The following is a 10,495-nucleotide window of genomic DNA, read 5'->3' as shown; positions in this document are numbered from 1 at the left end:
GGATTAACATGCAAAAAAAAAAAAAAAAACATACATTCATCATACCTCTTCACTACTTATAACATAATCCCAAAATCTTACTAGCAACGACACGTAACTAGTCCTATTCATAATTTGGTGGTACAAAAATATTAGGTATATTTAAAATATGGGGATGGGTTTAGATTTTAAAATTCAAAGGTCAAGCTCGGCCCAGTCTATTATTAAGTTTGTAGTACATTATATTATTTTATTTTTATATATTATTAAATAAATAAATTTATACTAAATATATAATATTACTCTAATTGTAAATATTAAAATAATATTAAGATAACTAAATAAAAATTCAACAAATAAAAAAATATAAATTTATTAAATATTAAATTATATATATTAATCAAGTTTAAACAAATATAAAATATGTTAATATTATGTTTAGAATCAACCCGAGCCAACCTATAACCTAATTTCGAGCAATAATTTTCTAGACTGTAATATTAACTTTATTCACTTATGACATAAAAAAATATTAAATGATTATTTAATGTAATTAAAATTTGAAAACTAGCCGTATCTAGTTATATATATATGGCAACTCTATAAATGTTGAAATTTATATCTTTTGAGATCTGGCCCTATTCTTTATTGTCTTTTCTTTTTCCAGAATCTTTTCAACTTTTCGTTCCTGTCTTTCCCGCTAGCTTTGCACAATGGCAGTTGAAAAAGTAGATTTTTCTTTGAAAGAAACCAGCCCAAACATCGGCGGTGACCGAGTTTCGGGCGGCGAAAAACTTACATCTTCATTTGATCTTGTTGAGAAGATGGAGTTTTTATTTGTCAGAATAGTTAGAGCTAGAGATTTGCCATTGAAAGCTGTCAATGGAATCATTGATCCTTACGTTGAAATAAAAATCGGAAACTATAACGCGACAACCAAGTACTTCGAGAAGAAACCGGATTTTGAATGGAACCAAGTGTTCGCCTTCGGACAAGATCAGTTGCAGGCTACAACTATGGAGATCACCGTGAGAGACAAGGAACTAATAATTGGTGACAATATGATTGGCAAAATCACCGTTGCTTTGCATGAGGTTCCACCTTGTCTTCCCCCTGATAGTCCCCTCGCTTCACAGTGGTATAAATTGGAAGATAAAAATGGTTTCACTTTAAGAAAAGGCGAATTGATGTTGGCTATGTGGTATAGCACACAAGCCGATCGCGTGTTTCCCGACGCTTGGCACTCGGATTCGGCAATTGTGAGCGGTGAAAGCCTTTTAAATACTCGTTCAAAGGCATATCTTTCGCCGAGACTTTGGTACCTTCGAGTTAACGTAATTCAAGCACGAGATTTAGTCCCAGGAAGAAGGGATCGAAATCCCCAAGTTTATGTTAAGGCTGTAGTTGGGGATGTGATATTGAGGACCAGAGTTTCCCCTGATAAGAATGTGAATCCTAAATGGAATGAGGATTTGATGTTCGTTGTTGCTGAGCCATTTTTCGATCCTTTAATAGTAACGGTCGAGGATAGGCTCGAAAATAATACGGTCCGATGTTTAGGGAAGTGCGTGATTCGTTTATCGAATGTTGAACAGAGGCTGCTACCTTTACCAGCTGATCCGTTGTGGTACAATCTTGAGGACATTGTATTTGAAGATGGAATGGAGAAAGAGGTGAATTTCTTTAGTAAGCTTAACATGTGTGTAAGTCTTGATGGCGGATATCATGTGTTCGATGAATCTGTTCAGATCGGAAGCGATTACCGGCCTACTGCAAAAATGTTGTGGACGGCTATGATCGGAGTTTTGGAGTTGGGGATCATTAACGCTTCCGATTTGCAGCCAATGAAGTTAAGAGATGGCCGTGAAACGACCGATGCTTATTGCGTGGCGAAATACGGGCCTAAGTGGGTCAAGACTCGGACAGTTGTTGACAGTTTCGATCCAAAATGGAATGAACAGTATAGTTGGGATGTTTATGACCCGTATACCATGCTTACCATAGGAGTTTTCGATGACTGTCACTTGCATGGTGGCGATGCAGTTGCAGTTGGAGATGGAAAAGATCCGAGTTTCGGAAAGGTACGAATTCGACTTTCGACTCTTGCAACGAACAAGATTTACACATATTCTTATCCCCTTTTGGTGTTACAACCCAATGGAGCGAAAAAAATGGGAGAACTTCAGCTAGCAATAAGATTTACTTGCTCATCTTACTTGAGCTTATTTCTGGTTTACACCATGAATCCTTTGTTGCCTCATATGCATCATATTTACCCTCTTTCGATATACCAACTCGATATTTTAAGGAAACAAGCCGTTCGTATTCTTTGTTGGAGTCTAAGCCGAACCGAACCGCCGTTAAGGCAAGAAGTTGTGGAGTACATGTTGGATGGAGGTTCCCCAATGTGGAGCCTAAGGAAAGCCAAAGCCAATTTTCAGAGAGTTTTGGCTACTTTTAAGTGCTTTTCCGATGCTCGGCAATGGTTCGATGAAATCCGCAAGTGGAATAATTCTGCAGCAACTGTTTTAGTCTTGGCGATCTACTGCATTATAGTTCTTAAACCAGATTTGATATTACCAACAGTGACTCTTTATAGTATTCAAGTTATGATCCTCCAATGGAGAAAGCGACCGAGGCGTCCAACTCATATCGATGTAAACCTATCAGTTGCCGGATCTGTAACAGCTGACGAATTGGACGAAGAGTTGGATACTTTCCCATCTTCGAGACAATTCGATGTTCTACGGATGAGATATGATAGGCTGAGAAGTATTGCGGGGAGAGTTGTGACAGTGATCAGTGATATTGCAACACAGGTTGAGAGGTTTCACTCGCTGCTAAACTGGCGTGACCCAAGAATTACGGTGACGTTCCTTGTTTGTTGTCTTGTCGGATCCTTCATGTTATATTATTTAATTAGTCTTAAAGTTTTTCTTATTTTTGGAGGATTTTATGTAACGAGGCCTCCATTTTTAGGAAAAGATATGCTAAATGCACCCCAGAATTTCTTCAGTAGGCTACCTACAAAAGCAGATTACATGTTATGAGTACACAGTGCTAAAACTTCTTGTAGGTTATTTGAGCAAAAATTCAATCAATAATTATAAATTCAAGTTTAAGCAATTCGAATTATTAATCAAATCAAATTCGAGTATTATAATACCTATTTCGAATGGTTCAATAGTCTAACTGAATTTTTATTTTTTACTATATTTTACATATTATTAATTTACAATTTCATTATTGTATATAATATTAACCTTAATTTTTCCTTCTTTTTTCAACCGAAACTTATGTTCACGGAAAGAGAGCTTATGTTGGTTTAAACAGACAAACCCAACTAATTTAGTTTGATGTGTCTCAATTTGAATGATTTGGACAGATCTCTAGTTATAAGATCCCTCTTACCCGTTAGTTTTATTAGTTATAATTTTTTAATTTTTAAACCTGGTTAAAAAATCAATTTAATTTCATATTTTTTAAATTTTTTAAAATATATTTATATTTTATAATATATAGTAAATATATATCGTTGAAGCTCAAGTTTGGAGTCGAACTTAGAGGTGATTATGGGCTGGATCGGGCCTCGATAGAATTTTAGGACCAGGACCAGTTCAGCCCGAAAAGTGTACTTAAAATTTTGTCCAAGTTCGGCCTAGATAAAAATGTTAAAACCTAAGTCCAGCCCGCTCGTATCAAAAAAAAATTATATTATTGTTTTTATATAAATACAAATTTAAAAAATATAATACATCAAATACACTCAAAATATTAAAATAAATGTTTCCCAACATTGAAAATAAATTAAAAATTTATTTATACTTAAATAACACTAAAATAAGTGTAACTTAGCATGCAGATACTTCTAAAATAGTAATAAAATTAACAATAAAATAAAAGTTATGCAATATCAAAACAATAACAATAAAATAATAACAATATAATAGCGAAACGGCACAAAAACAGTGACAAAGCAGCATAAAAAAGTAGCAGATTTTCTTTTTCAAATTTGAGTCAACCCCGGCCCAAAAAAGCCTACCCAAGGCCCGATCTATTTAGAAAATGAGACTCTTTTTTTTCCAAGCTTATTTTTGGGCCTATTTGCTTAAACCCTCCCACTTTTCGGGTAGACATTCAAATCGAGATGTATGACCCGACCCATGATCAGGAGTAGTTGAACTCAAGCCCTAGATTCCTTCTATCCAAAAAAAATGCATATTTTATTTTCAGTTGACCCCTAGACTTTTACCTAATGTGTAACATAGTACTTGTACAAATAATATGTCCAATTTGATACACTATGTTGTCGTGTATCCATACAATCCAAAATTTTAACACTATTTAATTCACACGCTCACTTGACACCAATGAATAAATAGATACAATGTAACTTCTTTTGATTGATTTTGAAATTTACCTATAATTTTTACGGGCTAGTTACATTTTAAAATATTTTATTTTATTTTTCTTATTTCAATTTTCAAAGGAACAACAAAATTTTGAAATAAATTTAAATTTAATTAAGTGGTAAAAATATAATCAACGAATTAAAAATTATATACAAAATTCAAAATCAAATACGATGACGTGTTATCTATTTATTCATTATCGTTAAATCATCGTTTAAGTTAAGTGGGTTAAGGTTTTGGACACAATCCATGGTTGTCAGTATTGTATTAGTGAGCACGCCTTTTTTTGTTATGGTATTAGTTTCATTGTACTGTTTCGAATTTAACAACATTTTAAAATACTTTTCATGTATATATAGTCTAATACTAATTTTTCAGTAAGTTATATATCTCAATTACATCTATTTAAATATATTTATCTGTAAAAATAAGTTCTAAATTTATTAATTGGTCCAATAGCTTCACTTTATTTTAATTTTAAATGTAATTACAAAATATTAAAATATTTAAAATAAAAAATTAAAAAATAAGTTTAAAATATCAAAATTTTGTACCAACCTTTATAGGCTAGTAGTATTAGCTAGAATGGACCAACAAACATTGGAACATCTGAAGCATACTGAAATCTTGATCGGAACGAAACCTAAACAACTTGGTACAGGTAGAAGACCAGAAACGTATGGTACTGATTACTAAATTGGATTTTTCTACAGGTACTAACTTACACATTAAGTGAAATTGTGGGGGCTAAAAAAGACATTAACCCATTTAGTTTGCTTCAGATGACTTTAATTACCGATTACCCCCATTGCACTGTTTAAATATATGAAAAGGAGTAAAAAAAAAAAAGCTTCTTAATGAATGCTGAGCCCTCGCTATCTTCTTTTTGTCACTTCCGCTCTTCTCTGTTAAACGTTTAGCCGTCGTTGTCTGCCATCGATTTGCTAAGGTACACCGGAAATGGCTTTCTTTTATTCTCATATATAATAATTTTATATTACTTTTTATAGTTTTTTTTCTCGTTTCGTTTCAAGTTTTAGAGTGTTTCATTCATCTTTTTTTTTTTTTTTTGAGAATCAGTTAGACAATAAACACAAAGAAAACGACCCTTTTTGTCCCATGATTGAGATTGTTTATTAGCTCCTCTTCACCAATTTAAAGTCCCATTTTTCTTTGGCTTTTTATTGGGTGTTTTCATCATTTTTCCCTATCTTTGTATGGTGGGTTATTTCTCGTTTCTAATTTGTTTATTGTTTTCATTATCATTGCATGAGCTTGTGTTTCAAATATTAATTCTGAGTATTGAAAATTTTCCGATTATGCTGATTTATTGATGAATTAGAATTGTTTATGTAGAAAGTTCTGCTAAAATTTATAAAATATTGATGCTGTTTGTACAACTAAAACACATATTTAATGGAAAAAGCAGCATGGAAACCCTTTTGCCCCTCTACATTAAATCAAAGAGCAAACTAGGCCTTTCAGTCAAATTCTTTTATCTAAAGTGGCTGATCTAAAGTGGCTGACAGAATAACCGGACAATTATATTTGACGCTCTACATGTACCTTATTTTGATGTATAGAAACTATTCTTTAATAGTAGAAATGAATGAAAATTTTAACACAAGGAGCAATTTGCTCTTTGATTTAAAGTACAAGGACTAATTTGCTTATTTTTTGAGTAGAAGAGGCAAAAAGCAATCCACTTTTAGTACAAGGTCTTCCATGGTACTATTACCTTCAAAACAACATTTTAAAATGAATGAAATATAATTTCTGATAATGGATGGGTATAAATGTGTTTTTTCCCCCTTTTTTCGATCAAAAGAAAATAGATTGACGATGGGATTACCAAATGCGAGCGGTGACTTGTCAACTGAAGTTGAGGTAGATGCTTTCAGACGCCTCTTTCCCCTTCGTTTCTACAAGAAACATCTTTTAGAGTCTATACGTCCTGATGCTCGTCCGCTTGGAAGAGCAAGAGAAACTACCATTGCCCTTGGTTAGTAAAAGAAAAAAGATATAACTCTGAAACTTTTATGTGACATAATATTTCTCCATACTTGGATCTGATTCCTTTAATACCCAGGGGCTGTTGCATCTGCTAATGGTTCAGCACTTGCAAAAATTGGTTCAACTGTAAGTTTGTCACTTTCTCTTAATACATATACTGCTTTGCTTTGGCAAGCAATTAAGCTTGGAGTTTAATAATTGATTCCTTGCATGGCATAGACTATGTTGGCTGCTATCAAAATGGAGGTCATGACCCCTTCATTGGAAACACCGGATGAGGGTTGTATAGGTTTGCTGCCATTAGCTGCATGCTTTCCTGTTTCTCTTTCTCTTCTTAAAACGTATCTCTTATCTCTCGTATTTTATCATAATTTCTTTTTCTTTTTCAGCGATTGATTTCCACATGCCTCCAATTTGTTCTCCAATTGTTAGGCCTGGCAGACCGGCTGAGGGAGCACCAGTCGTGGCAAAGCAATTGTCAGACACTATTTTAAGGCATGCCAATTTAGATCCTTGATTGTTTATTGATGCTGAGATGCACCCTATTAAGCCTGTTAATTTACTTGTAGTTGTGACGTGTGATGTTTATCTGTGCTGTAATTCTTTAGAATGCAAAGCCTGCAATTTGTTATCTCATCTTTGTGTGGATTCAATCATTATCTTCCTTTTCGCCTCTGTATTTACTTATGATTATTGATGTGGTTAACTGGATATTTTAGCCTTGATATTGAAACTTTGAGTTCTCCCTCTTGCTTCTTACTACTTGCTGAAGCACACTGCTCAGTTTTTCTATCTAAATTTGTTGGTGGTTTCGTTTCTTTTGAATCTCTTTACACTTATAAATGTTCTGTTTCAAAAATGTTCCACTTTGAATCCTTTTCTTTCTGTTAGGTTCTCAAACAACTTGTCATGTGTAATTACAGCTCTGGCATGATCAATTTGAAGGAACTGTCCTTGGTTAGTGGAAAAGCTGCTTGGATGGCATATTTGGTACGTGATTGTGGTTTTGAAATGTCTTAATTATCTGTCTTAGGACTTTCAAATTGTGTAAGAGTTCGAACATAAGCCATCTAGTGTTCATGCAAGTTGATATGGAAATTCAAGTAATACCATAGTGCCTTTGATCTCCTTGAATATGGAAGTAACATAGTATTCTGTTTTTTCAGGACATATACTGTTTGGATGCTGATGGTGCTCTTTTTGACACTGCATTACTCTCAGCTGTTGCTGCCTTTTCTCATTGTAAGTGTTTCTCTCATTTTCATCAAACATTATAACCTCAATTCACCATGCCACTAAATATGATAATACTTGCCAAAAACAACCAACCTCATCCATGAGAAAGAAGATTGACAATGAGAGGGAAAAGAAAATTTGTGATGGTAAAATTGCTTTGTTCTTTTTAAGAGAAAAATGTATGACTGCTTGAGGGATTCCTTCGGTGTAAATTAAATTAAAAGTAGCATTTCATTTATTTATCAAGAGTGAGTCATAATAGGTTGACAAAATACACTTGGAACATAATGCTCCTTTTCCTTTGTTATCTTTAAGAAATTTATGATAAACCACTAAAAGCTATATCCACTTGATGCATTAACATACAAATTGATTTTATTTCAGGGTTGACATTCTGATTTTCATGCTTCTTTTAAGTGATGATCTTGGGGTTTTTGCATGAATTACTTCCTTTAGTTTTAACATAGGAAACGCATTTTCATGTACCAGCAAAAATCATCACTGCTCTATCTTGGCAATACAATGATCAGAATTTGCTTTAGGGACATGGTTTCATCTAATCCATGATTAAAGCTTTTCCTTGGGTAAACCAAAAAATTACTAAATCTCATATTAGATGAGTGATTAGTATGCATCATTCGTAGTATAAATCTTGACCAAGCTTATTGGTTATAGGGCATACTTCAATGGTAAACCCTGTTGCAAAATATCCGCAATTTATACTTTCATGATATAAGATACAAAGCAAGGTCAACCATATGTTATGGCTGTAATCTATTTACCTTTTAATTTTGCGTAGCTTGCTGTCCCATGCAAAGCCTCTTTATATTATCTGGTCTTGATATTCCCTCTGCAGCTACACTATTGATTTAATAGATTTTGTTTGGAGTGTCTAATCTAACTGTTTTTATTTTACGAAAAAAAATTCCAGTGGAAATCCCAGTGGTATCTCTCAACGATGATGGAAAGATCGTTTTATCAGAGGAACAAGGACTATCTGACAGGGAACCAGTCAATAAGGAGAAAAGAAAAATTAATCTGAGCAGTGTTCCGTTTTCATTGACATGTGTACTTCACAAGAACTACATTTTGGCAGATCCTACTGCCGAGGAAGAATCTATTATGGACACAATTGTAACCGTGGTTTTAGATTCATCTAGTCAACTCGTCTCGCTTCATAAACCAGGTGGAACAGTTCTAGCATATACATCAGCTATCCAGGTCAGTTGAATCTTGATGTCCCTTTTTAGGTTTTAATGATGCTTTAGCAGCATAATACATTTTAGTGCTCTCATCATGGTGTATTTTTCCCCGTTAACTTTTGAAGCCACCTTGACTCCAAGATTAGGCCTGAAGGTCATGTTCTTGTCCAAAGTTAAATAGTTTATAGAAATATAGGTTGTCATGTTCAAAGTTCAAACTTTATTTTATTTTTCTTATGATGCTTTACATTTTAGTGCTCTTATCATGGTGTATTTTTCACCGTTAACTTTAGAAGCCACCTTGACTCCAAGATTATGCCCGAAGGTCATTTTCTTGTCCAAAGGGAAATAGTTTATAGAAATATAGGTTTTCATGTTCTAAGTTCGAACTTTTTGGTGCTTTGAAGGCTTTTTTTTTTATGATGTGTTTGCCATACAAATTGTTGTAAAATTAGGGTTAATATAATTTTTGTCACTAAAACTTGACAACTAGGTCCAACTTGGTACTCTTAACTTTTTTTTATTAGTCTCATAACTCGGTAGCTTTTCCTAATTTAGTCATTGAACTTTGATTCTATTAAGGTGTGATGACTTGACACTCTAATATTGTACCATGTCAGCTTTTCCCAATTATATATATTTTAGGTGATTATGTGGCACAATCTCAGAGCACCATGTCATCACACTTTTAACGAAATTCAAGTTGAAGGACCAAATTGATAAAAGTTGCAAGTTCTAGGACTAAGTGGACAAAAAAAAATTAAAATACCAAAGTCAACTTAGTTGCCAAGTTCTGGAACTAAAAATTACATTAACCCTTGAAATTATATTGTTAAAATTATGGGTAATGTAATTTTTACCCCTCAACTTTGCAATTAAGTCCACTTTAGTATCTACACTTTTTTTTATCCACATTAGTCTTGGGTTCCATTAAGGTCCGAGCATAACACTCTAAGATTGTGCCACTTCTTCATACAATATCCGAGTGTCTCATTATCACACTTCAATGAAAATCAACTTGCAATGACCAAAATGGAAAAAGTTGCCAAGTTCCAAAACTAACATGGGCCAAACCTAATTGCAAAGTTCGGGAGCTAAAAATTATATTAACCCTTAAACTTGTGCTGAACTAATGGACCAAAAGCTTGATATGAAAATAACTTTCCCGTGGATGCAGGACTGCATTGCATTAACACGGCAAAGAGTGAAGGAACTTCAAAAGATTCTAGAGGAAGGCATTTCTGGTATGGAGGTTGACTAATCTTGCACGTACTAATTTAATGTTAATAATTTATCTGTTTTAAATTATTGTTGTTTGTTCTATTGCGTTTGTTTAGTGACATTATTAGTTCAGGGACTGGTTTTTGGAGGGTGTAATGACCCAATTCTAGTATGCTTAAAAGTGGCAAATTTTGTTTATTGCCCTTTGGTATGTTAAAAATGTTCCCTTCTTGTTCTATAGAATTTCTTAATGTTTAAAGTCTATGCTAAGTCCCTCTGTTATATGAACTGAATCAAATTAGTCCATTTATTATTAAATAGATTGATTTTGTCTTGAATTATTAAAAAGAATCAAATAATGTCAAATTGTAATAAAGTTAACATTTAGTGTTTGAAAAATTACATGAAAAATTAATTTTTATTCGTTTCTAG

General features: G+C 33.4%; 2 protein-coding genes across 2 annotated transcripts; both read left to right on the top strand.

Annotated features, from left to right (window-relative positions):
- The first annotated feature begins 577 nt into the window (after positions 1-577).
- Positions 578-3,105, top strand: LOC107934099 (FT-interacting protein 3). Its single transcript, XM_016866450.2, has one exon. It carries the CDS (start codon positions 693-695, stop codon positions 3,027-3,029), a length of 2,337 nt encoding a protein of 778 aa, XP_016721939.1. The 5' UTR covers positions 578-692; the 3' UTR covers positions 3,030-3,105.
- A 2,105-nt stretch (positions 3,106-5,210) lies between these two features.
- Positions 5,211-10,325, top strand: LOC107934100 (exosome complex component RRP43). The gene is made up of 9 exons (XM_016866451.2): positions 5,211-5,340; positions 6,220-6,393; positions 6,481-6,530; positions 6,624-6,693; positions 6,794-6,899; positions 7,328-7,394; positions 7,571-7,646; positions 8,572-8,861; positions 10,020-10,325. Exons 2-9 carry the CDS (start codon positions 6,234-6,236, stop codon positions 10,101-10,103), a joined length of 903 nt encoding a protein of 300 aa, XP_016721940.1. The 5' UTR covers positions 5,211-5,340; positions 6,220-6,233; the 3' UTR covers positions 10,104-10,325.
- Positions 10,326-10,495: the final 170 nt, after the last annotated feature.

This window comes from Gossypium hirsutum, chromosome A01 (genome assembly GCF_007990345.1).
Source record: "Gossypium hirsutum isolate 1008001.06 chromosome A01, Gossypium_hirsutum_v2.1, whole genome shotgun sequence".
Classification (NCBI taxonomy): domain Eukaryota; kingdom Viridiplantae; phylum Streptophyta; class Magnoliopsida; order Malvales; family Malvaceae; genus Gossypium; species Gossypium hirsutum.
The sequence above is the reverse complement of the archived record's forward strand: the minus strand, read 5'-3'. Positions and strand labels throughout refer to the sequence as shown.